The sequence below is a fragment of the Neofelis nebulosa genome, chromosome 2 (assembly GCF_028018385.1).
Source record: "Neofelis nebulosa isolate mNeoNeb1 chromosome 2, mNeoNeb1.pri, whole genome shotgun sequence".
In the NCBI taxonomy this organism is placed as follows: Eukaryota; Metazoa; Chordata; class Mammalia; order Carnivora; family Felidae; genus Neofelis; species Neofelis nebulosa.
Genome location: NC_080783.1, coordinates 156,279,624 through 156,307,517, shown reverse-complemented (window position 1 = coordinate 156,307,517; position 27,894 = coordinate 156,279,624). Strand labels below are relative to the sequence as shown.

At 36.9% G+C, this 27,894-nt stretch overlaps 1 protein-coding gene and 1 non-coding gene across 3 annotated transcripts; both read left to right on the top strand.

Annotated features, from left to right (window-relative positions):
* The first annotated feature begins 9,822 nt into the window (after positions 1-9,822).
* Positions 9,823-26,570, top strand: IFI44L (interferon induced protein 44 like). Of its 2 annotated transcripts, none has more exons than XM_058716870.1 (8): positions 9,823-10,440; positions 10,968-11,016; positions 11,985-12,180; positions 15,860-16,012; positions 18,767-18,938; positions 23,348-23,448; positions 23,760-23,926; positions 24,656-26,570. In XM_058716870.1, exons 1-8 carry the CDS (start codon positions 9,963-9,965, stop codon positions 24,783-24,785), a joined length of 1,446 nt encoding a protein of 481 aa, XP_058572853.1. In that variant the 5' UTR covers positions 9,823-9,962; the 3' UTR covers positions 24,786-26,570. The 2 variants fall into 2 exon arrangements, with proteins under 2 accessions (XP_058572853.1, XP_058572852.1); XM_058716869.1 differs by having other exon boundaries at positions 9,832-10,440; positions 23,760-23,931; positions 24,660-26,570.
* LOC131505755 (U6 spliceosomal RNA) lies at positions 17,106-17,212 on the top strand. Its single transcript, XR_009258531.1, has one exon. It is a non-coding gene; the product is annotated as a U6 spliceosomal RNA (small nuclear RNA).
* Positions 26,571-27,894: the final 1,324 nt, after the last annotated feature.

The window sequence follows — 27,894 nt, the reverse complement described above, 5'->3', positions numbered from 1 at the left end:
TGCTGGGACATCTTCCTGTGTGTTCTGTTTCACCCTAAGGGTAAGGTTATTCCTCACATCTGCTATCTACTATAGTTTTTAGTTTTTTACTTCTAGCTAATTACTGTAAATAGTTCTTTGGATTAAACTTTCCTAGGTCAAATTACTGTGTGGTTTCTTTCTCCTGATTGTATCCAGGCTGATATAACATCTTTATAATAATGTTTTAATTAATTAATTAATTTTATTAATTGATTAATTTATTAATTAATAATGATGTCTTCTATAATAATGGTGTATTTTTCTGTTTAGTTAGTTCTGTTCCTGTAAATTATATGATAGATTTATTCCTAAATTTTTCATGTATATTGATGTTATTGTAAAGAGTATCTTTTGCATTTGTTATTAATTTTGCGGTTGCTCTGAGACAGAAATCTAATAGATTTTTGACAATTTACCTTTTATCCACTGAGCTTGCTAAATTCACATATGAATGCTAATAGTGTATCTGTATAATCTTCCTTATTTTTCTCATACACAATCATGCTTATGCAAAGAACTAGGTTTATTTTTTCCTTTCTAATCCTTACACTTTTTATTCCTGTATCTTGACTTATTGCATACCTAGATTTGAGACCTTTGGTACAATATTGAATAGAAGTGGTAATAACAAATACTTTGCTCTTCGAAAAATTTTTCATTATAACACCATTAAATATGCATGTTGTGTTTGTTTATTACTAGATAGGCTGTTGGATTACGGAAAGTTTATTATATTTCTGGTTAAGTTTTTTTTTTTAAATCACGAGTGGGTGTCAAATTTTAGGTATTTTCCCCTTGAATTGATAGCATCATATTATTTTTATCTTTTTTGTTCATTAATATGCCAAATTACATTGTGTTTTCAATGTAAAGACACCATGCATTACTACAATGAACCTGTCATTGTTATGTACTATCCTTTTTATTTATCGGTAGGTTCAATTTGCTAATACTGTGTTTAAGATTTTTGTATATATATTGATATTAGTTTATAGTTTTCCTTTCTTGTCATATAATATCTTTGTCAGTTTTGTATATGGGTTATCCTGATGTCAAGAGTTTGGAAGTGAGGAGGTGAGGAAGTAAAGCAGATAGAAGGAAAATGAAATCTTTAAGGCAAGATAGTACTGGGAAACAAATGACCCCAAGTTTGTAGCAGGGAGAGGCTGCAGAAGAAGAGCAGGAAGAGCGATGAAGGAGAGGAAAACAGAGTCAAACCTTAATGTCCTTCAGGTGAGATAGCTCTGGCTCCCTGGTCTTCTTGACCAGCCACCCAATATGGGCAATGCTCACTGCTTTTAGAGGTGGGCCCCTTATCTAGCTACAGGAACATCTCAAGTGACAAAAAAACCCCACAAAACTTAGGCCATTTCAGTACCTGGGGCCTGGAGTACAGGGCTTAGGGCTTTTCTCCACACAGATCTGGCAATAATTTTATCCACTTATTGTTACTACCACCCTACGACTTGGGTGATGGGACTATCCTGTCTTCATATCTCTCCATCTTCCATTTTTCCCCCTGTAAACAGCCCCCCAAGTCTTTTTAAGATGATTTATTTCCATGTAAATATATAGTATTCTCAAAAATTTATGAGAATATCAGTATATTTTTATATATGTGTATTTTTTTCAAAAAAAATTTTAATTTATTTATTTTTATTTTTATTTTTTTTTAATATACATCCAAGTTAGCACATAGTGCAATAATGATTTCAGGAGTAGATTCCAGTTATTCATCCCCTATGTGTAACACCCAGTGTCATCCCAACGAGTGCTCTCCTTAATGCCCATCACCCATTTAGCCCATGTCCCCACCCACAGCCCCTCCAGCAACCCTCAGTTTGTTCTCTGTATTTAAAAGTCTCTTGTTTTGTCCCCCTCCCTGTTTTTATATTATTTTTGCTTCCCTTCCCTTATGTCCATCTGTTCTTTATCTTAAATTCCACATATGAGTGAAGTCATATGATATTTGTCTTTCTCTGACTTATTTCACTTAGTATAATACCCTCTAGTTCCATCCATGTTATTGCAAATGACAAGATTTCATTCTTTTTGATTGCCAAGCAATACTCCATTATATATATATATACATATATATATATGTATATATATATATATATATATACACACACACATATATATATATACATATATATACATATATATATATATATACACACACACATATACACACACACACACCACATCTTCTATATCCATTCATCCATTGGTGGACATTTGGTCTCTTTCCATACTTTGGCTATTGTTGATGGTGCTGCTATAAACATTGGGGTGCATGTGCCCCTTCGAAACAACGCACCTGTATCCCTTGGATAAATACCTAGTAGTGCAATTGCTGGGTCATAGGGTAGTTCTATTTTTAACTTAAAAAATTTTTTTTAATGTTTATTTATTTTGAAGGAGAGAGAGACAGAGCATGAGTGGGGGAGGGGCAGAGAGAGAGAGGGAGACACAGAATGTGAAGTGGGCTCCAGGCTCTGAGCTGTCAGCACAGAGCCCAATGCAGGGCTCAAACCCACAAGCCGTGAGATCATGACCTAAGCTGATGTCGGACACTTAACTGACTGAGCCACCCAGGTGCCCCTATTTTTAACTTTTTCAGGAACTTTAATACTGTTTTGGAGAGTGACTGTACCAGTTTGCATTCCAACCAGCAGTGCAAAAGAGATCCTCTTTCTCTGCATCCTCGCCAACATCTGTTGTTGCCTGAGTTGTTAATGTTAGCCGTTCTGACAGGTGTGAGGTGCTATCTCATTGTGGTTTTAATTTGTATTTCCCTGATGATGAGTGATGTTGAGCATCTTTTCATGTCTGTTGACCATCTGGATGTCTTTTTCTGAAAAGTGTCTATTCATGTATTTTGACCATTTCTTCACTGGATTATTTATTTTTTGGATATTGAGTTTGATAAGTTCTTTATAGATTTTGGATACTAACCCTTTATCTGAATGTCACTTGCAAATATCTTCTCCCATTCCATCGGTTGCCTTTTAGTTTTGCTGATTGTTTCCTTTGCTGTACAGAAACTTTTTATCTTGATGAAGTCCCAATAATTCATTTTTGCTTGTTTCCCTTGTCTCCGGAGACGTGTTGAGTAAGAAGTTGCTTTGGCCAAGATCAAAGAGGTTTTTGCCTGCTCTCTCCTCTAGGATTTTGATGGCTTCCTGTCTTACATTGAGGTCTTTCATCCATCTTGAGTTATTTTTGTGTATGGTGTAAGAAAATGGTCCAGGTTCATTCTTCTGCACGTTGCTGTCCAGTTTTCCCAGCACCACTTGCTGAAGAGACTGTCTTTATTCCATTGGATATTCTTTCATGTTTTGTCAAAGATTAGTTGGCCATATATTTGTGGGCCCATTTCTGAGTTCTCTATTCTATTCTGATCTATGTGTCTGTTTTTGTGCCAATACCATACTGTCTTGATAATTATAGCTTTGTAATATATCGTGAAGTCCAGGATTGTGATGCCTCCAGCTTTGGTCTTTTTTTTTTTTTTCAGGATTGCTTTGTCTATTTGGGGTCTTTTCTGGTTCCATACAAATTTTAGGATTGTTTGTTCTAGCTCTGTGAAGAATGCTGGTGTTATTTTGATAGGTATTGCATTGAATATGTAGATTGCTTTGGGCAGTATCAACATTTTAACAAAATTTGTTCTTCAATCCAGGAGCATGGAATGTTTTTCCATATTTTTGTGTCTTCTTCAATTTCTTTAATAAACTTTCTTTTCAGTGTATAGATTATTTCACCTCTTTGGTTAGGTTTATTCCTGGGTATTTTATGGGTTTTGGTGCAATTTTTTTTTCATATTTTTAACTGATGAAAGGTATACACAGCAGATCTTGTAAGTACCGTAGTAGCTCAAAAAAGATGGCCATGTTACTTCCTAATTCAGCCTATATGGTATTAATTCATCCTGTGGGTTTTCTGTGCAAGTAGCCTTTTCACATTCCATTGCCTAGTGTTTAATAACTAAATAGAGATATATGTTTTTAGAGTTTATTTATTTTGAGAAAGAGAGAAGTAGCACATGGGAGGGGCAGAGAGAGAGAAAGAGAGAATCCTAAGCAGGCTTAGAACTGTCAGTACAGAGCCTGACGTGAGGCTTAAACTCAGGAACTGTGAGGTCATGACCTGAGCTGAAACCAAGGGTTGGATGCTTAACCATCTGAGCCACTGAGGCATCCCATAACTAAAAATATTTTTAAAAGAACCAAAAGATTATTGTATTTGCCTTAAATTCTTTATTGCACCTAATCCTAATTTTAGGTTCAGTCATTGCCTCACCTAATCTCAATTCACATTGTTTTTTTTTAATTTTTAATTTTTTTTAAACATTTATTTATTATTGGGAGGCAGAGAGAGGTAGAACATGAGCATGGGAGGGCAAGAGAGAGGGGGAGACACAGAATCTGAAGCAGGCTCCAGGCTCTGAGCCGTCAGCACAGAGCCCGATGCGGGTCAAACTCACAAACCGCGAGATCATGACCTGACCCGAAGTCAGATGCTCAACTGACTGAGCCACCCAGGCACCCCTCATTCCACATTGGTTTAATGTGCGTATAATCTATGTCTGTTTATGTCCCCAGAGTTTAGCACAAAGTTTGGTATACTGGTGCTCAATATATTTTTTTACTGAAAGAAGAAAGAATGGATGGATGAATGGATGAATGAATGAATGAATGAGTTCATGAGTAAATGCAAAAGGCTAAAAACTAGTCTCTTTGATTCTAGTCTTGTCCTTTGTTATAGTCAGAAATCTATGGTGGCCTCCCAATGGCCTACCTCCTTGTACAACTCCCTCCCTGTGAGTATGGCAGAAATCCAAAAATGATGGGATATCACTTCCATGATTCATTTATTGTCTTTTTTTTTTTTTTTTTTTTTTTTAAATTTTTTTAACGTTTATTTATTTTTGAGACAGAGACAGAACATGAACGGGGGAGGGTCAGAGAGAGAGGGAGACACAGATTCTGAAACAGGCTCCAGGCTCTGAGCGGTCAGCACAGAGCCCGATGCGGGGCTCGAACTCATGGACTGCGAGATCATGACCTGAGCTGAAGTTGGACGCTTAGCCGACTGAGCCACCCAGGCGCCCCATTTATTGTCTTTAAGAAAGAGATTATCTTCAGTGACCTTGAAAAAATTAGGTGTAGGTGAGCCCTTATAAGAGAGGGAAATCTTTCTGAAGGCAGAGACTCAAGGCATGAAGGAGGTTTGACACAGAGAAAATTCTGCTGCTGACTTTGGAGATTCTGTTGCTGCCATGTTGTATAAGATGAATGCAAAAGCCATTGGCAAGAAACTGGGAGTAACCTCTAGGAGCTGAAAGTAGCTTCAGGCTGGCAATCAGTGAAGAAAAGGAGACCACAGTCTTACACTTACAAGGAACTAAATTCTGCCAATAACCCGAATGAGCTTTCAATCAGATTCCTTCCCAGAGAAAGATGGGACTGACGTAGTGTCCCCTCCCTAAGGAAAGAAATGAAACGAAACAAAACAAAACAAAAACCTCAAGGCAACCTGGTTATACGTGTACATGACAACATCCCTCACGACCTTGTAACGTGAGACCGCTTAATCAGACTACATGTTTGTGGGTTACCATATATGGGAGACAAAGAAGTAAAATGTATAAAAAAAACTACACCACATGGTGTTTGGGGCTCAATTCTTTGGGTACAAACCCAACTGAGTTGTGCCGGCACATAAAGTTGCTTCCTGGAGAGAAAAGCCTCCGTGTCACGACTCTGCAAGAATCCTGCTACAGGAGACAGTTGGCCAATACCTGGAGTGAGAGACCCTGAGCAGAAAATCCATTTGAACCTTGCTGGGTTTCCTGATCCACGGAAACTGTGCCATAATAAATGTGAGTTGTTTTAAAGCCTCTAGGTGTATGATTATTTGTTACAAGTCCAGAAAAACTAACTCTTCTTTCTCTGACATTCAGTTTTGATCATGCCGTTACTCTGCTTGGAGTCTTCATATTGTCTTCATGATAAAATCCAACTTAAATAAAGACTTTTACAATCCTAATCAGCCCCCTTGCCTCATTGCCTGCCAGTTCGATGCAGTTCAATCCATTCCAGCCACGAAACGTGTGGAGGCCCCTGATGACACTACGCTTTCTCTTGCTTCACTTCTTTCTTGGACTTTGTAGGGGCCCCCGGTGGGCTGCCCCCAAATGTACCACAATGACATACTGATTATTTTGAATGGAAGCTACTTGTGAAATAGCCGGTGTAAGGACACTTACACCCTTAGACCTCTGACCCCCTGAAAGCAGAAAATAAACCTCTCGTATGAAAAAATATCCTCCCTGTACTAAGAAGTAAAAAGACATCCTTATCACCAGAGATAAGGACTTTAAAGTCAAGAAAGCAGAAGAAATAGACCTTGGTATGTGTATGTGTGTTTACCAATCTATAGCTACCTGGCCCAAATTCCACTTAGAATTCCTTACTAATTAAAGTTCCCAAACATCTGTTTTCTTTAGCCCATCGAGTTCTCACAAATTGATTGTCTTTTTGTCTAAATTGTATAAAAACTGCCTGTTTTGTCATTTCTTTGAGTCTCAATTTTATTATTGGGCCTCCAGGCACACATAAGAAAACTTTGTTTTTTCCTTCTGTCAATCTGTCTTCCTTCAGTTTAATTCCCAAACCAGCTGGAAAAACCTTGGAGGAAAAGAAGGAAGTTTCTTCCTGACTATAACTTCATGTCTCAGTCTGAACTTTGCTTTGCTAGCTTTTACTAGTGCCCTAAGGCTGGGTGAGGCCACTGTCACTCCGGTCCCCAGGGGATCTTGTTTTTACTCCTCTTGCAGCATTTGGAACACTAATATACCTGTCTGTGTACCTGACCATCTCCCTGATTGCACAGCATACGATTTGAGGGCACTATTTTTATCTTACTCAGCATTATCCTTCTCCAGGGCCTAAGCCCTTGTTGAATGACTGAATGTGTAAATGGGAAAAGAAGCTGTGCACTGCCTTATAAATGAATTAGGGAAGAGCCAAATTTTCATCTGTGTGTTCCAGTGTAGAAAGATGGTTTTAAATACCAGCCAGTGCTGTCGCTCTGTTAGCTGAATTAACTTGCATACTTAAGTTTCATTTGCATGCTTTGAGAAATAAAGATACTAAGAGTGTTTACCGTGTTTGGAGAAGACACTAGGAAATGCGAGCAGTTGCACAGTGCCAAGCACATAGTAAAATGTGCAGAAATGTTGGCTATTGGTTTTGTTGCAGTTTTTATTAATTATCATTTCCTGAGTGCCTACATGTGGGCTACAGAGGGGACCAAAGATCTTTCTCATGGGTTTGGCAGAAATCTTAGTTTCTTTTTCCTTTTCTCTGTCTCTTCCTCTCTAACAAGGAAAAAGAAACATAATGACGTTCTCATGCTGGCCACTGATTGCTGCTGAGTTTCACTTTCCTTTCTTTCAAACACAGATGCCACAGATCTCGGCAGAAACTTCTGTCTCCAAACTGTGGCTGCTGGATCCAGCTAAGACTACATTTAAGCTTCATCCAACTCTTAAAACCAGGTAAGTGATTTTTTTGCCATCTGATGCTTCCTAGCTGTGTGTAAAGAAAATTGCCTGTTTTCCTTTCTTTGAAAATGAATTCAGAGTGAAATGGCTGCTAATGGCTGCTAATGATCATACTTTTCTCTTTCATTTGTTGTGTTTTTTAATGAAAATTTTAAATACAGGGAATGCTAGAGAGTAAGTTCTATCAGATTCTTAAGATGATTTATCTAATTAGAGTAGTTTTTTCCTCCTGAAAAAAACAAAAGCATTACAGATAATGTTGAAGTTACCTGTGAATCTCTCCTATACTCCTTTCTCTTCCCTTCCTTGCCAGAGGGAAATATTATCCAGACTGCGGTATAATTATTGTTGTGCTTGTTTTTTGTGCTTTTGCCACATATACCTCTGTATCTGAACATGATCTCTAGTATTGCTTTGTGTTAACAGTTTATATGAATGCTATCATACTAAGTGTATTGTTCTCAACTTGCTTAGTCTTTTGAGCTTTGTTAAGGTTGATACAAATAGGCCTAGTTCAGTCACTTCAGTGCTCTTTAGTATTTCATTGTGTGAATATGCCAAAATTTGTATATCCAGGCTTCTAATTTATCCTAAACAAAGCTGCCATGAATATGCTTGCTCCTCAAAATGATATATGTCCATCAAAACAATGTGAATATTACTGAATCTCCATATTTGGGTCAACTTGGTATTGCTGGCCCCTTGTTGGATGTAAACTGCTATCTCATTATTGTTTAATTTACAGCTCTCTTTCTAGAACAGTTGAACATTTTTTTCATGTGTTTATAGTTGATTTGAGTTGCCTCATCTGTGAATGTCTTCATATACTTTGACTACTTTTCCATTAGAGACAGTTTTTCCATTAGATGTGAGGTACACACACACACACACACACACACACGCACCGTGGAATATTACTCAGCTGTAAAAAGAGATGAGATAAGCCATTTGCAACAGCATGGATAGATCTAGAGGGTATTATGGTACGTGAAATAAGTCAGAGAGAAAAGTGCCATCTGATTTCCCTTATGTGTGGAATCTAGAAAAACAAAACAAATTAACAAAGAGTATGGGTTTATTTCTGTATTTTGCTTTTTCTCTTGGTTTTCTGTCATGTTCTTTCATTTCCTGCTTTGTGTTTCTGATGAATGTGAGTCACTAAATCTAAAAACATTGTGGGGATAGTTTGAAGCTAGAAAAATGTTCTCTTCATCCAGACAAGATTTATTTTTGCTCCTGCCTTACAACTAGAGGCACAGGCAATCTTCATGTATGTGAACCCACTCAGAGACTGAAATTACCAGGAGATGGAATTAAGTCTGTACATTTTTAGGCCACCCTTTTTTCTTTCCTGTAGCTCTTCAGAATCCTTGCCCACAGCTTGGGAGGAAGATTGCCAAGGCACCCTCTTTCTTGCACTATATTCCCCTAGCTCTGTGAGTCTAACAAAAGTTTTGCCTAACTTCTCAGCATCTCAGGCACCTCTTCTAAAGTTCACAGACGCTCCTCAGGGAAACGTGCTCCCGAATGCCAAGCTTCCCTCTCCGTCTTCACTTCTTTTCCAAATCTTAGCCAATGACATAGTCTTCACTCCTTTGTTATCTCTTCAATGCTTTCAAATATATATATTTACAGTTTAACCTGTGTTCTAGTTTTTGAAAGAATTGAAAGAATTGGCATGATGACTCATGGTCTATCCTGCCACTGTGGGACCTCCATGTCTATTAACTCCTCTCATATTTCAATTTCTTGCTCTGTGAACTCTTTTATGTATAAATTCCCCTTTCCTATCTTCTAATTCATGGGCTGGCAAACCATGACCTGTGTACCACCCACTTGTTTTTGTAAAAAAAAAAAAAACCTTATTGGAACATAATCATGTCCATTTGTTTACATATCATCTATGTTTTTGCATTACATTGGCAATGTTGAGTTAATTATGGCAGAGATTATATGTTCCACAATGCCTAAAATATTTACACCTGTCATTAAGAAAAAGTTAGCTGACCCGTGTTCTAATTTATTAATTTTAATTTTACTTTATTCTTTATTTAGTTGCCCATGTGTCTACTGACTTAAAAATTTAATGATATTTTAATGATATTTTTTATTTCTAAATTATCTGGGTTTTTTTTTTCATATCTACCTACTATTGTTCTATCTCTGGTTTTTTTTGTGTGTGTGTGTTTTGTTTTGTTTTTGTTTTTTTGTTTTTTTACATTGTAATCCAACCAACGTGTTTTAATTGGGTCGGAGAAAAAAATAATGCACTGGAACTAGAAGAAGCAGAAATCTGTACTTTAAGCCACTGTGGTATACTAACTAGCCTCTCAACCTATTATTGTTTTTCTATCACATACAGAAAATCATGGCAGTGACAACGAGATTGACATGGAATGAGGAGAAAAGTCTGCAAAAGCTGCTTGGAAACGTTTCCTTGAGACTTCTTTATAAGTCTAGTGTCCATGGACATACAAGTTTTAGTTTGCTTGATAGGTGCCAGCTTCAGGGATCTACTATAACAATTCTTTACTTTTATAATAAGATTATTGGGGTCTTTATACCTGGGCATTATCCTGTACCAGGTAAAGAGTTTACAGAGCCAATCCCCTCCTTCTGTTTTTCATTTCAAAGGAATAAAGCTACAGAAATGGCAATTGCAGTTCTAGAGGCAGAAGTGAAAATTGCTTCTGGGCAACTGACATTTTGTTCCTTTGATCAAGAGATGTTCTGTATAGATTCAAGCAAAACCAAACTTTCTATACATCCTTCATTAAGCTCTGAATTAGGAGTACATATCTCCTCTGACCTCACTTATTTGGAAAATGAAGTCTTTCGAGTTGAAGGTATGTTAAATGAGATAATCCTACATTCTGGTTCTAGTCTTTCTTTGTATTTGTTGGTCATCACTGAGCTACAAGAACAAGGATAAATGAGAGGAACAGTCAGGTTTCATGCCACCAAATTACTGTTTCATAAACTTCAAAATGTAACCTGGGAAGCATAAAGGTTATGATGTATTACCCAGAAGGTGTAGACAGCTTTGAACAGAGTCAGTTGAGGAGTGAAAGTGGAGAGATGGAGATGGAAAGTGAGCGATAGCGGGGGTTTGTTTTAATATATGACCCCTTTTGGGTCAGCTCTAGGACCTCTGGGTATACTTATGTGAGAGTTTGCAGAGTGAGTTAATTATCCTCCCTAGAAGGGGGGTAATTTTCCTTTCTCTCTTCACTAGGTTACCAACACTAACTCCTAACTGGACAGCTCGGCCCTGGTTTATATGAGCAGACTCGCTGCCCCACTGAAAAGGTTGACTTGGCATATTTAGCAAGACAAGTTAAAAACCTTATTATCCTATGTTTATTTCCTACAGGAATTAAGGATGATACAACCTATATGCGCAAGGTAACAAGAGCCTCAAAGTAAGTTAGGTTTTTGGACTTTTACTCACTTTATTTAGAACACTTCTATAAATGACATTGGAAATTAAATAATAAAATAAAAAAATATAACTTGGGTGATAAAAATGAATTATAATATTATTTAAATAATATGTTTGAGGCAATTTACAGCAACAGCAAAAATAGAATGACTACCAACTGTGAACCTTTAAAAAATCTACCTGACAGCAATTTGACTTTCTTTTTCACTTGACCTGGCTAGATCCAAAGTTTTCCAGACAGAAATTTCTAGATGACTATTTCAGATAATTCCTTTGAAGCTTTTCCTTGGGAATAAAGTTTTGGGGGAATTTCAGTAAGTTTTAAAAGCAAACCTCCGGGGCACCTGGGTGGCTCAGTCGGTTAAGCGTCCGACTTCGGCTCAAGTCATGATCTCGCAGTTCATGAGTTCAAGCCCCGCGTCGGGCTCTGTGCTGACAGCTCAGAGCCTGGAGTCTGTTTCAGATTCTGTGTCTCCCTCTCTCTCTCTGACCCTCCCCCATTCATGCTCTGTCTCTCTCTGTCTCAAAAATAAATAAATGTTAAAAAAATTAAAAAAAAATAAAAGCAAACCTCCTTTCCCCAGTTTATAAATATCTGTATTGTATATATTTTATTTCTCCTTAATATAATATTATTACTGAGATAACACACATCTTCAGTGTTGCTGATATTTCTCTGACTTGTGTTGTCAAGGCTAATAGTTTAACAGTGATTTGGTTGCTGGTTAATGTTTAGCTTTATTAAGATATAGATAAATGCATTTTCTTCAAGCACAAAATGTGTAACCATAGACCATTTCACATCAGATGAGAGATGGGCATTAATACCCAAATAATACATAAGTAATTACAACATACTTGTAAAAGGAAGGAAAGAAGGTCCAGGAGAATTGTGCTGTTGTTCCTCTGGGGGTGTGGCTGTTTTAAGTTCTGCATGTTATTTCACAGGCAGAGGAATCGGCTTCTAGCAGAGCTCAGAGCCTTCAAGCCCAAAGTAGACTTGATTTCAGAAATTTGTATTCTCTTGCTGGGTCCAGTTGGATCTGGAAAGTCTAGTTTTATCAATTCAGTGAAGTCTGTTTTCCAAGGCCGTCTGACTCGCCAAGCCATAGTAGGGTCTGATGACACCAGCATTACTGAACAGGTAAGTTACTCAAGGATTTCCTGAGGGTTTTGTTTTATTGATTACAATTATTAGATTTGTTCATTTCTTTGCCATTCTCTAGGAATGTTAACCTTCTCACCTACAAGCAATTAAATGCTAAATCAAATGTAAAACAGGAGTAAAAGCTGAATCTGAATTGCCTCCATTGAGTTGTGTTTTACTGAGAGGCTTTTCATTTTTATGCACGCATGAAGCACTTATATTTAGAATGCTTAAACTTGTAGAATACAACACTAAAATTTAAAAAAAACTTTGTGTAAGTCTTTGTCTGTTATATTAGAAATGTGTTTTTACTTATGTCCCGTATGGTTTTACCTGGATTGAAATTCTTTTCTCTTTTTTTTGTAATAAAAGAATGAAACCCTTTTCCATTTTACAAAACCATTTTATAAGAAATGATCATGAAAAGCAAGGCAACAATTCACTTTGGTGAGTCAACCTTCAAAGCGTAAATCTGTCAGTGCTCCTGTGAACACAATCCTATTTGTAAACAAATAGGAGTACTGATACCATTTTTAAAACTGTTACTCCAAAGACCTACAAATTATTGTGGAAAAACTTTCTCCCATTCTGTGCTTCTCAATGTTATACAATCAAACAAAAAAATTAAGGGGAATGAATAGGACATTTCATAATCAAACTGTATTTTTCTGTGATTGCTACAACCTAATATTGTTATCTTCTGATTGGAAATGTGCTGTGCACCGTCAGTACAAAATTTTGCATCGGACAGACGTGGCTCATTTTAGTTTTGTGTCACATTTAATAACTGAAAGCATTTTCTATGATTTTCAGGAAACACATTTTATTTCTTGAAGTTGGCTAGATTCTATCTACTTGGCTGGCTTCATCTTGATGTATTAGTCTAGCCTCAAAAGCCAAAGCAAGATACGGCAACAGCAGTTCAATACATTAAGCATTGATGGAAATGTTTCTGTTAAATACTGTGTTGGCAGTAAAGACCTAAATACAAATAATTGGTCTTATTACTCAGGGATTTCAATGTAGATAATAAACAAATAAGTACTATTCACTGTGATAGGTGCTGTAGTACAGGTACTCACCAGGACAGGATTCATCTCCTTCCTTTTCACATTACTTTAAGAGAAGATGTAGATCCTGAAGTCCAAATGAAATGCAAATACTACTATATAAACTGAAGGAATACAGGACAGAATATTTATCAAGGAAACAGAATGTATTTTTTAAATGATTTATTTCTTATTTTGAGAGAGAGAGAGAAGAGAGGAAAGGAGAGAGAGAGAGAGAGAGAGAGAGAGAGAGAAAGCAAGATCTCAAGCAGGCTCTGTGCTGGCAGTACAGAGCCTGAGGCAGAGCTCAGTCTCACCAACCTTGAAATCATGACCCGAGCCCAAATTAAGAATCAGATGCTTAACTGACTGAGACACACGGACGCCCCAAGGAAGCAGGAGTTTATTGCTCAGGGACCCTTCTCTTTGAAGAACTCAATTTGTGAAGGAAACAGATTAATGAAAACTATGAATGTGCCTACTGATACTAAAATTACACAATGCACTTTAAGTACGTGACTCTACTGCTTTGTGTAATTCCTTTCTGGTGGAGGCACCAGTAAAGTCCCATTTACTTAGATCAAAATATCCAGTGGTATTGCTCCTAGGCATTGGACTTATGGACCAATGGGAGCTTTTGACTGCATTACAGATTACTATAGGTCATAGAGGGGTTCTCTGCTTCCTGGTTGGGAATGGGAGAATTGTGATTCAAGTTGTTGTTTGGTATCTCGGAGTTAGCATTTTTCTTTGTGTTTCTGCCTAAATCTTCCATAGTTCTGCCTATTTGGAAGTATATTTGACCAATAAAGATTTTTCAGAGTTCTGAGAAATCCTCTTGGTATCAGATTGAGTGTGTTTATTAAGGAAAGACGATTTGTTAAAGCAGAGCTTCCCAAAGTGAGGTTTGTAGACCCCTGAGTGTTCCTGAGAGAATTTTATGGGGTCTGTGAGTTTAACATTATTTTCATAATAATACTAAGATAGTTTTGCTTTTTGTAGGGTATGGACATTTGAACTTATCATACAAATGTAGTTTTATTTGTTGCCTGGCACCTTTGCACAAATCAAGTAATGGCACCAAACACTGTTAGTAATCATTGTATTCCTTTCTACCACTCAGCTTGCAGGAAAAACAAACAAAATGCTTTCACTTAAGAATGTAACTGATGAATAAGTAACATGGATTTTGTTTAAACTCAGCTTTTGAGAACACATTATTTTAATATTTTGTGTGATGAAATGGGAAGTACATATAAAGGGTTTCTAAGGCATACCAAAATGTGGTGGTTGCTGAGCAAAGACACTGGTGCAATTGAGTTGTGAGCTGAACTTTTCTCAGGTAAAATCACTTTTAATTGAGAAGACAATTGGCAGGCTTGCTTATTCATACGTAGCTATTCAGTAGAAATTCATGGAAAATGCACTAACTGAGCATATCACTTCAAGAAAAACAACCAACCAACTATGTTTGTTGCCAATGGTAGCATTTGAGTTTTAAAGAAAATTAGAACTTTGAGCAGCTTGTATCCACCATTTTGAGCTTCATAACTTCCTGAGACTTAAAGACTTATCTGGTAAGATTAGCGGTGCTAGTAAAAAGTATGATGTTTTAATATTGTCCAGTGAAATGTGCCAATATTTGGAAGATCGAGGTAAGCCAGTGAACCAATATTTTCAAATAAACAAATGCATTGTGTTACTAAGCCATGCATGGATACAAAGTGTATTCAAAGTGTAGGATAGATCAATGAATTTAATGTAACTGAGTATGAAAATATCACAGATTCCACATTACAGCTAACCTTTGAGAAGTGATCACTTGTTGAGCTTTGATGCATTATTAATGAGCAATATCCACAATTTTCTGAAAGCTGTTAAATTAAATACTCTCTCCTTTTCTTACTACATATATACACGTGAGACTAGGTTTTCTTCATATACTTCAACCAAAATGATCTATCACAAAAGACTGAATTCAGAGGCAGGTATGAGAATCCTGCTATCTTCTATTAATCCAGATACTAAAGAGCATTGTAAAAAGTAAATTGATCCTGCTGTTTTTAATATTTTTTTGGAAAGTAATTTTTTTGTAAAAATGTTATTTGGGTTAACATGCAATAAATTCATAATTGTATTTTAAAATGATTTAAGAAATATTTAAAATTATTTCAGTTTCTAGTATGTTAAATGTCAGTAGATATGATCTACATAAATAAAAATCTCTTTGAGATTCTCAGTAATTTTTTTTAAAAAAAAAAATTTTTTTTAACGTTTATTTATTTTTGAGACAGAGAGAGACAGAGCATGAATGGGGGAGGGTCAGAGAGAGAGGGAGACACAGAACCCGAAACAGGCTCCAGGCTCTGAGCAGTCAGCACAGAGCCTGACGCGGGGCCTGAACTCACTGACCGCGAGATCATGACCTGAGCCAAAGTCGGACGCTTAACCGACTGAGCCACCCAGGCGCCCCTCTCAGTAATTTTTAAGAGTATCAGGTGATCCTGAGACTAAAATGTTTGAGGACCACAGTGTTAGATATTAACCACCCTGTGTTCTTCCTATTGTCATATCTTGAATGCTTGTTGAAGAACGAATTTTTACATTTGATATACTTTGTTTTATAGTATAGGATTTATTCCGTTAAAGATGGGAAAGATGACAAATATCTGCCATTTATGTTGTGTGACTCCATGGGGCTACATGAGGAAGAGGGAGTAGGATTGTGTGTGGATGATATACCCCACATCTTAAAAGGCTGTGTGCCAGACAGATATGAGGTAAGAATTCTCCAATCTCGAAAACCTTTCAAATCATTTCCATCAATGCTCTTTGTTAAATTTTTACCCTGTAAGGCAATTTCAACTGTTATAAGGTGTTTTCAACATCAACCAACACTACTCTACTTTTAAATGAATAAATGTTCATATAAGTAAAGTAGAAGAACTTATTTTCTATGGCATCAAGAAATATAGGCTGGGGTGCCTCATTGGTTCAGTTGGTAGAACTTAAGACTCTTGAACTCAGGGTCATGAGTTTGAGCCCCACACTGGGCACAAAGATTACTTAAAAAAATAAGGTAATCTCAAAAAAAAAGAAAGAAAGAAATACAGTCAAAAGCAGTATTTTACTTATACAAATTTCAGAAAACGTTCAGGAAAAGATTGTTCCTATATCACTTTTACAATAATGTAAAATAAGTAGAAAAGTAATAGTTTAACCTCATGCACTTTTTTGATCACTTAGACAAAATATTGGAACATTTAACCACTTTTTGATTAAGTGTGATATTGTTATACTATAAGTACTTACGTTTCACCACTTAAATGCCACCTAAATACCTACATCCAAAGGTTGGCTTTGCCACTAATTAGATGTGTACTCATAATGAAGTTACATATATGTCTCTGCAAGTCTTACTTTTTTATGTGTGAAATGTAGGGAATAATAAAGCCCATTTTGTAGAGTGCCTGCAAAGATAAATGAGAGAATGTACTTTAAATGCTCAAAAAGTCAACCATTATTATCACCTTTCTTTTAGGCATTGGGTGTGATACAATCAGCCTCAATTTCTAAACGTGACTTCTGTTGCCACTCAGTTGTGCTTGATTGGAAACCTTAACTATGGACTCATATATTAAAAAAAATTATTAAAAACCTATTTTGTTACAGATGCTATGCTAATTGAAACACATAGTTAACTAGGAACGTAATTCTCATCCTCACAATTTACGGAGACATAAGATATAAGGAGGTGGAACAGAGCAGAGAGATTGGAGAACTTGTGAGCCTACTAACACCTTCGTTTTTCACAACAGAGAGGCAATCTACTCAGTTCAGCATTGAAACATATAGTTAAAAAATAATGAACCTGTGCTCGCTTCGGCAGCACATATACTAAAATTAGAACGATACAGAGAAGATTAGCATGGCCCCTGCGCAAGGATGACACGCAAATTCGTGAAGTGTTCCATATTTTTTTGTTGTATGGACACCAATTTGACAATAAATTTCATATATTGAAAAAAATTACTAGAAAAGCACAGAGGGAAATAAAGTTATTTGATATTATTTGAAAAAAAAATAATGAACCTAGCCCTGTACTGTAGTTTTAAATCTATTTTCTTAATCCTAGAAAGATTATCATTCTTGGTATGAAGATGTTAACTTAGAATTTGGGATTTTTCTTCTGTTTCTCTTTAGTTTCTTTTTCTTCTGTAAAATTAAAGAAATTATGTTATTTTATTTTTTTTAATTTATTTTTTTTAGTAATCTCTACACCCGACATGGGGCTCAAACTCATGACCCTGAGATCAAGTTGTGTGCTCTTTTTTTGTTTTTGTTTTTTTTTAATGTTTATTTAGTTTTGAGAGAGAGAGAGAGACAGAGCTCGAGCTGGGGAGGGGTAGAGAGAGAGAGACGAAGACACAGAATCTGAAGCAGACTCCAGCTCTGAGCTGTCAGCACAGAGCCTGACGTGAGGCTCGAACTCATGAGCTGTGAGATCATGACCTGAGCTGAAGTCAGATGCTGAACTGACTAAGCCACACAGGCACCCCTAATTTCAGTCTTCTGACTGAGCTGAACAAGCACTCCTATAGCATTTTATTTTATTTTATTTTATTTTATTTTATTTTGAATGTTTATTTTATTTCTGAGAGAGTGTGTGAGCAGGGGAGTGGCAGAGACAGGGAGACAGAGGATCTGAAGCGGGTTTGGTGTTGACAGCAGAGAGCCTGATGTGGGGGTCGAACTCACAAACTTGCAAGATCATGACCTGAGCTGAAGTCTGAGGCTTACTGGACTGAGCCACCCAGGTGTCCCCTATGGCATTTTATTTTAAATGGCATTTCCCATCCCCCCTCTGTTTTTCTCCTCTATTCATTAGTCCATTTAAGTATGCAAAATGTTTAAAGTCTTAAATGATGTGTAACCAATGTCAATGGTCATTTTTTTTTTTTCTGGAGACTTGGATTTGAAATTAGCTTTTTTAAAAAAATATTTATTTATTTATTTTGAGAGAGAGCATGTGTGCGTGGGCACTCGTGCACACAGGAGTAGGGAAGGAGCAGAGGGAGAAGGAGAGAGAGAGAATCCCAAGCAGGCTCCATCCTGTCAGTGTGGAGCCCAACTGTGGGGCTCCACCTAAAAGACCATGAGATTATGACCTGAGATGAAATCAAGAGTGGAACACTCACCTAGCTGAGTGACCCAGGAGCCTCTGAAGTTAACTTTTTAAACAAACATTGTTCGCATTTTTCTGAAATAGTTCCATTATGGATAATGTAAAGTATGGATACTTATAATTTTTGCCAAAACAATGAAGTGGTTTTTCTATACGAAAGATATAATAACATTACACTCCTAGTGGAGAGGAAGTATGGAAGGGGGATTACTAATTAACCTGGGGAAAAAGTGGCTAGGGGGAGGAAAGTTTTGGGTTGGAGGTTAGTGGTAGTCGCATTTCAAGCATGGATGTGTTTTAATGAAGACAGCAAAGACTCTCTAAATGTTACCTTATGTTTCTATAACAGTTTAGCCCCCATAAATCAATTACACCAGACCATCCTATGTTCATCGCCTCTCCGTCACTGAAGGACAAGATTCACTGTGTGGCCTATGTCTTAGATATCAACTCTATCAGTTCTATCACCTCTAAGGAGGTGGCAAAGTTCAAAGAAGTTCAAAAAGAGGTCTTAAACTGTGGTGAGTCTCATTGTCCTTATTAAAAGAAACTTGTATTTTGAGGGGCACTTGGGTGGCTCACTTGGGTAAGTGTTCGACTTCCGCTCAGGTCATGATCTTGCAGTTTGTTATGTTTGAGCCCCAAGTCAGGCTCTGTGCTGACAGCTCAGAGCCTGGAGCTTGCTTTAAATTCTGTCTCCCTCTGCCCCTTCCCCACTCGTGCTCTGTCTCTCTCTGTCTCTCAAAAATAAATTAAAACATTAAAAAAAATTAAAACGCCTTTTATTTTGAAATAATTATAGATTCACAGGAAATTGCACCGAGCATACAGAGAGGTCCTATGGACCCTTTACCGAATTTCCTGAGTCCTAGATTGGTTACTGGCAACAGCAGACAGAGATCATTTACATATTTTTTTGTCACGTGTGATTTTCCAGTGGCTTGATAGTCAAGTCACCTCCTCATATTACTTGACCTGACCAGGAAGATCAAAACCAGAAAATTGCCACTGTTATGTGTGTGTGTGTGTGTGTGTGTGTGTGTAGCCCTGTGTTGTTTTATCACATTTGTAGATTTAAACGTAGTTAAGTGAGTCACCCTCATTTATGGTCTGGGTGCTTTTCAGTCTGTTGCTTTCTCACTGGATGTCAGGGCGACTGGGTTTGTGTGGGGCCCTTTAAGATTGGGATCTGTGTTGTTTATAATTCTGTGATTCCCCTGGTCTTAATCCCCACTGTTTTTCAAGACCAGACATTTTGTCTTTCTGGTGTCAGCCCCCAGCATTGGGGTGCCTGATGTGGGGCACAGTCCCTTCATTCCCTTGAGAAAGAGTTTGTATTTTTTTGGATCCCACCTGATTGTGAGGTCACTGCATCTGGAGTGGGATCCTGGGCAGTGTCTCTGCCTCTCATACCCTTCTGGATGCACTACTTTTGTGTTTTTTTGTTGTGGACATGCTAGTCATCTAGTTCTTAGGTCCTTTTCAGAGGACAGTGATTCCATACGTAGCTGTAAATTTGTTGTGTCCATAGGCAGAAATGAGGTCAGGGTCTTCCTATGTTGCCATCTTTAACTCATCCTCCATGGGAATTTTAGAATTACCTTGTCTATTTCTACAAAAAATCTTGCTTGTAATTACATTACATTAACCACATGTATAATTACATTAACCACATGTATAACATTAACCACATGTATAAATTTTGGGGAGAATTGACATCTTTACTCTGCTGAGTCTTCCAATCCATGAACATGTCTCTCCATTTATTGAGATCTTTGATTTCTTTCACAAGTTCTCCACAGTTTTTAACATTCAAGTCCTGCACGTGGTTTATTAAATTTATACCTACATATTTAATTTTTTAAAAATGATATCATATTTGAATTTTGGCTTCCAGATGCTTATTCCTGGTACATCAATTTATAATAGAATTTTGTATGTCAATCTTGTTTCTTGTGACCTTGCTGAACTCACCTATTAGTTCTACAAAAGTTTTTTTTTTTATTCCTTGGGATTTTCATACCATCTTAAATAGGGATAATTTTGTTTTTAATCTGTATGCCTTTTATTTCCATTTCTTGTCATATTTTTCTGGCTAGAAGTTGCAGTACTGTGTTGAATAACAGTGGTGAGAGCACATACCCTTGTGGTGTTTTGATCTTATGGGGAAAGTATTCAGTGTTTCACCATTATGATGTTAGCCATATATATATATATATATATATATATATATATATATATTATATTATATTATATTATATATTTTTTTTACAGCTATGCTTTGTCAATTTGAGGAGGTTCTTTAGTCCCAGTTTTCTGAGTTTTTTTTCCTTCTTGTCCTGAATGGATGTTGAATTTTATCAAATAATTTTTCTCCATAGACTGATATAATCATGAAAAAATTTTCCTCTTTATCTTCTTAATATGATGGGTTACATTGATTTTTGAATCTTGAGCCAGTCTTGTCTCCTTAGAATAAATCCCATGTATTATGAAACATATTTTTTTCATATATTGCCAAATCCTATTTGATAATATTTTATTAAAAATTAATGAAGGATATTGATTCGTATTTTTTTTTCCTGATGCTTTGTCAGGTTTTGGTGTCAGGGTAACACTGGCTTCATAAAATGAGTTGGGAAGTGTTCCTCTTCCATTTTCTTGAAAGGATTGTGAAGAATTGGTGTTAATTTCTCTTTAAATGTTTGGTAGAGTTTTCCATTGAAATCATCTGAGTCTGGAGATTTCTTTTTCAGGGGTTTTTAAAAAATCAAAAATTTAATTTTAAAATAGTTATCAAGCTATTAATCTATGTCATATTAGGTGAGTTGGGATAGTTTGTAGACTTTAGTTCATTTCATTCCATCTAAGTTGTCAAATTTATGTGGATAGAATTGTTCATAGCATTTCCTTATTATTCATTTTACATCTGTAGGGTCTGTAGGGATATCTCTGTGACCTTCCTGATATTGGTGATTTGTGTCTTTTCTTTTGTTTTTCTTTGTCACTATTTCTAAAGGTTTGTCAATTTTATTGTTCTTTTCAAGGAACCATGTTTTTGTTTCATTTATGTTTTAAATTGTTTTTCTGTTTTTAGTTTGTTCTTTGATTTCTGCTCCTTAGGGTTTCTTTCATCTTCTTCATTTGGATATAATTAGCTTTCTTTTTTCTGGTTTTTAGAGGGGAGGGACCCCTTCCCTTCCCTTCCCTTCCCTTCCCTCCCCTCCCTTGCCCTCCCCTCCCCTCCCCTTCCCTCACCTCACCTCTCCTCTCCTCCCCTTTTCTTCCTTTCCCTTCCCTTCCCTCTTTTTCCCTTTTGTTCCTTTCTTTCCCTTTCTTTTCACCAGTTCCAATTAGCATTCCTTAGTTGTGCACTTCTCCAGCAGCCAATATAGACTATTTGAAGTAAAAAGAAAGCCTAGAGAAGTCACCACCATATTTTTCGTTGGATCCTGTGGTCCTTAGCCAATTTCTGTTATTTTGTTATTCTCTCCACATTTCAATGTTTGTGTTTGATTTATAAATAATGTCTAGTGTTTCTAGTTGTATTTAGAAGGAAGAATAAGGAAAAGTATATTGGCTCCATTTGGTCCAGAAGTGGGAGTCCTTTCACTGAATTTCAGGAAAAAAAAAAGACCCAAATAAACACAACCAGAAATGAGATATTACAACTGATACCACAGTAACACAAATTATCATAAGAGACTACGATGAACAATTATACACAAACAAAATTAGAAGAAATGGATAAATTCCTAGAAGCATACAACCTTCTGTTGTATCCTTCATGAATCATGTATCCTTTATGAATCATGAAGAAATAGCAAATCTTGACAGACCAAATATGAGGAAGGATATTGAATCAGTAATCAAAAAACTCCCAACAGACAAAAGTCTAGAAATAGATGGCATCACTGGTGGATTCTACTGAACATTCAAATAAGAATTAACAGCAATCCTTCTCAAACTATTCCAAAAAGTAGAGGAGGAGGGAACTCTTTCAAACTCATTTTAGAAGATCAGCATTACCCTGATATCAAAACCAGGCAAGAACACCACAAGAAAATAATATTACAGGCTAATATTCCTAATAAGCAGAAACATAAAAATCTTCAACAAAATATTAGCAAACGGAATTCAATGATAGATTAAAAAGAATCATATACAATAAACAAGTGGGATTAATTCCAGAGATGTAAGGATGATTCAACATTCACATATCAATCAATGTGATACACTACATTAACAAAATGATGGATAAAATCATATCAATTGATGCAGAAAAATCATTTGACAAGCTCAACATCCACTTATGATAAAAACTCTCAACAAAGCGGGTAGAGAGGGAATATCTATATCATATATATGACTCATATATATGATTCATGTAAGGGGAAGATACTAAAAGCTCTTGTAAAGAACCTCAGGGACATTCTTGAATGGCATTTGGAAATCTTAGTTTTATAATATTTTTTCCTGGAGAAGCAGGTGTTAGTAAAGAGGCTTTTGATTCGGTTAGCTGCCTATTGGGAGAGGGCAAGAAGTCCTTAGTAGAACTGTGAAATCAGTGTGCTTTGTTTTTACAAATACTCTCACACAATCTTCACTTTCTGGGGTCTTTTTTGCTCTTCAATATCCAGCAACCACCCTGCCCCCCACCCCACCTTATCACTTTAAAACACACTATTTGGAATGGTAGATGATTGCAACATGGTGTGAATTCAGTTGCATTTAGAAATTATATCTCACGTTGGAAGAAAAGATCATTTCTCCTATTAGAAGAACTTCAGGTACCATATTGACATTTACTGGGGATATTTCATTCTCTAAATCTTCACCCCACAGAGAGTTGCTTTCACACATACTGAATTGCCTTGTTGACACATTACTGTTTATGATACAAAATCACTGATTTATCTCTTTGATATAGGTGCAGCACTTGTGGTCTTGCTTACTAAAATTGATAAGTGCAGTGAAATTCTTCAAGACAACTTTTTAAACATGAATAATTCTATGACGTCCCAAAGCCAGGTAAAGAATATATTTCTAACCAGGAATTATTGTAATAGTGTTATATTGTGTGTGTGTGTGTGGGGGGGGGGATGTATGGGTGTGTGTGTGTGTGTGTGTTCACACTACAAATGTGAACAGGCAAAGGAAGAAGTGGATCAATTGCCTGATTAATTCAAGTTTATGTCCTACTTTAAAATAATAATTATCTGCATTATAATTATATTCAGAAGATAATTTATCAAGCTATTGCTTTTTCAGTTTCTTTCTTGAATTATATTTGAATTTAGTCCTTTTTCAGATATGAGTTATGCTTATTAATTTTTCCACAGATAATAAAAGTCAGCAAAATGCTAGATATTCCTATTTATAATATCTTTATGGTTGAAAATTATTCATCAGAGTTGGAGCTGGACCCTTTAAAGGACACTCTGATCCTGTTTGTCCTGAGGCAGATATTACGGATAGTGGATGACATTTTAGAGGATTTGCCTCTTGAAACAGGTAATCTGGCCCCTTTTCCACTCTTGTCATAAAGCATTGGTATTTTTTGAAAATCCCTGAGTTCTACCTTACTGGGTGGCTGGTGCCCACTTGCTTGCTCTAGGCCTGACAACCATGTTAGGATATGTGCTTTGTTTCTATTCTTTTCCTTTTGTTTTCAGGTAAAATTGTCACAGCTCTACATGTGACATCAGTTGCTTTGATTCTGATACTTGGCCCAAACCTGGATTGGCATGCCCTGGTTAGAGTCAGTCTCTGCTGACAGCCTCTTTATGACTTCTGCTTTCACTCATGTTTCACCTTCGGTCCCTGACAGCATCTAACTGACAGTTTCTTCTAGGTCCTTAAGCTGAAAGGACAATCCTGAGCACTGGTGGGCCAAGATATGCCCCACTGCAGACCACCCTCTGGATTCCTGCACTATTTATGATTTTAATTTCTGTGACACCTTTTAAACTTCCCCAGCAAAATTAACTGTCTCCTTATGTATTTGTCTATAGCTCTGTATTTAAAGCTCTATGTGAGTACTAATACATTGAATAATAGTTTAAACATGATTACATGGATGTCTAGTTCCCTAAATAGATTGTGAGTTCTTCAAGAAGCAGGGTTTGGATTTTACGCACATTTGTATGACAGAATTTAGCACAGTGCCTGACAAGGAGTAAGCGCATCCCTCCCAACTTCCCCAGAGTGATAACATGTACTTAAATTTTTCCTCCTTACAGGGAGGAAGGCTGGAAGAAAATCAAATGCCAGAGACAAGAAATGGACATAAAGGAGGGAGAATGTTTCATTTATCTCTGGATGAAGATATGAATTTAAGGGAATTAAAAAAAGCAAATATTTCTTAAGGACTTACGTGCTATTTCTGTGAAAAACAAACAAACAAACAAAAACAAAGCTTCTTCCTTTAATGAACTCATGCCTGATTTTCATTAATTGAATTCCAAACCATCCTAGCCATGTCTCCCAAGTAGAGTGATCAAATGAGGCTACTTACTAGTGAAAGGCAATAAGAAGGTTGTCTTTAAAAAAAAAATTTTATGTTTATTTATTTTTGAGAGACAGAAAGAGAAAGAGCATGAGTGGGGGAGAGGTAGAGAGTGAGGGAGACACAGAATCCCAAACAGGCTCCATGCTCTGAGCTGTCAGCACAGAGCCCGACTCAGGGCTCAAACCCACCAACCATGAGATCATTACCTGAGCTAAAGTCCAGCACTAATGGACTGAGCCACCCAGGCACCTCAAGAAGGTTGTCTTTTACAGGTATTCCCAAATGATTCTAAATTCCTCTGGGTAGCTGTGAAGTTAGGACTAGCAATAAATAAAAAAAGAATTTCTGAAGACAGGTTTTAGGTTTTTTCTTCCATAAAACCCTAACTGTCTTCTCTAAATTTCTTAGTATTTTTCAGATGAATATGCTTTGATTCAATAGTTACCTATATTAAAGTAGTCGAATATACTTTTAGTCAGAATTATTGTCTTCTTTGGGAAGTCCTGGGTATTATCATGGCAAGAATTCCTTAGGGATAGTTGTGGAAAAACAACTATTTCCTGAAGCAAAGCTACAGGTGAAATGGTGCCCAAATGAATGTTTGGTAGCGTGATTCAGAGCAAGAGATAGATGGTATCTTTAAAAGAGACAGAGGAGTAGGATGGTGACAGATATTGAGGAGTAGAGCCAGAAGTAGATGTTGGGAACAAAGAGTTACAGCCGGGATGGTTACGTCATGGACGTAGGGAGCAACAGGTCCAAAGGGTAGTATGTGTTCGTTTCCATGTAGTCCATGATACAAACAAGCCACAGCTGTAATTGTAGAACACTGAAGGTGATTGAAGACCCACCATTGTCCTTTACTGACTATAGGGCCATAACTCATCAATCTTCATGTGGAGTCAGCAAAAATCTGGTCAGAGGAAGGTTTTGCTACATGCAGAAGTATATTCAAGATGGAACTTCCTTACTCTGTTTGAAGGGTAGTGTGGAATACCTCATGAAGGTGATGGGGACCCTGAAAGGAAGAAGAGTAATGGAGAGATCAAGACAGATAAACCATCAGAGACTTAACAGTGCAGTATTGTATACTGGAAAGTTGCTAGGAGAGTACATCTTAAATGTTCTCACCACATGTGCAAAAAAGGTAATTATTTGAGGCAATGGATGTTTTAACTAACCTTATTGTGGCAACCAGTTGCAGTATATACATGTTATCAAATCATTACACTGAACACCTTAAACTTACACAATGTTATATATTAATTATATCTTTTTTTCCCCTGGGGATTTTAATTTATTTATTTAGTATTAAAATCCACTGATTCTTGACTAACACATGAAGTCTGAAACAATCAACTTTCCTGAGTCTTATTTCTTTATATTTTTTATTTTTTCAATTTTAATTTTGGTTACTTTTTTTGTAGTTTCAAACTTTTATTGAATTCCAGTTAGTTAACATATAGTGTACTATTAATTTCAGGAGTAGAGTTTAGTGATGCATCACTTCCATACATCACCCAGTGCTCATCACAAGTGCCCTCCTTAATCCCCATCACCCAGTTAATGCATTGCCCCATCCACCTCCTCTCTAGCAACACTGTTTGTTATCTATATGTAAGAGTATATTTATACAATTATATCATAATAAAACTGTAAAGTAAGTAAAAGTGGCTGTTTCTGATAGAAGTTTGTAGCATTATGCAAATTCACCCAGCATCCACCTTAATAAAATACCAAGAGTCGTTATGGTAGGTGATGTGTAAGCCTGTGTCTCTTTTAGAAAGCTAATTTTATTTTATTTTTATTTAAAAAAATTTTTTTTAATGTTTATTTATTTTTGAGACAGAGAGAGACAGAGCATGAGCAGGGGAGGGGCAGAGAGAAAGGGAGATACAGAATCTGAAACAGGCTCCAGGCTCCGAGCCGTCAGCACAGAGCCCGACGCAGGGCTCGAACTCACGAACTGTGAGATCATGACCTGAGCCAAAGTCGGATGCTTAACCGACTGAGCCTCCCAGGCGCCCCTAGAAAGCTAATTTTAAAGATTATCATGTTGCTTCTTCATAAAAAAGGCAGGCTCAGGGGCACCTGGGTGGCTCAGTCGACTAAGCATCTGACTTCAGCTTAGGTCATGATCTCACCATTCGTGAGTTCAAGCCCCATGTCGGGCTCTGTGATGACACCTCAGAGCCTGGCACCTGCTTCAGATTCTGTGTTCCTATCTCTCTGCCCCTTCCCTGCTCATGCTCTGTCTCTCTTTCTCTAAAAAATAAATAAACATTAAAAAAATTTTTTTAAAGGCCGTCCATTATCTAATATGGTGAAATTGAGAGACTCAAGTAAGCCCCAGATGCTTCAGAGACCAGCTGAAGAGTAATCATCTTGAAGTGACAGAACTCATTTTAATGCTAAAGTCACTACTTGACAGCAAAGCTGGTTGAAGCCTTCATGGTATTCATAAAAGCTGTGGGAATTTGGAAGTTCCCAAGTCCCATCCCAAGGTGATGAATCTCTGAGCCAATTAATGGAGGACAGTAGATTTAAGATCTAATTTTTGCCACCAATTTAAGCAAGATGGAAACTTGCATGCTAATCACAATTTTTTTTCTGATGTTGGAGAAAACGCAGACCACTGGGGTCAGCCAGACAATAGAATTAGAATTATGGCTAATATCCAACTGCATGCCCCCTCACTCCTTTCCCAACACAGCTCACATAATGGATTTGAGCTGTTCCAGACTCCAGGACAGGAATGATAGTGGAGGTGAAACTGCAGGTAGAGATTGTAGGAATGGGAATAGAGATGGGGAAGAAGAATAACAAGCTATGTTAAACAATGTTGTAAATATGGTATTTATTTATTTAGAGAATGTGTGTGTGGGCATGCGCACATGCATGTGAAAGCAGGGGAGGGGTAGAGGGAGAGGGGGAGAGAGAGAATCTTAAGTAGGCTCCATGCTTAG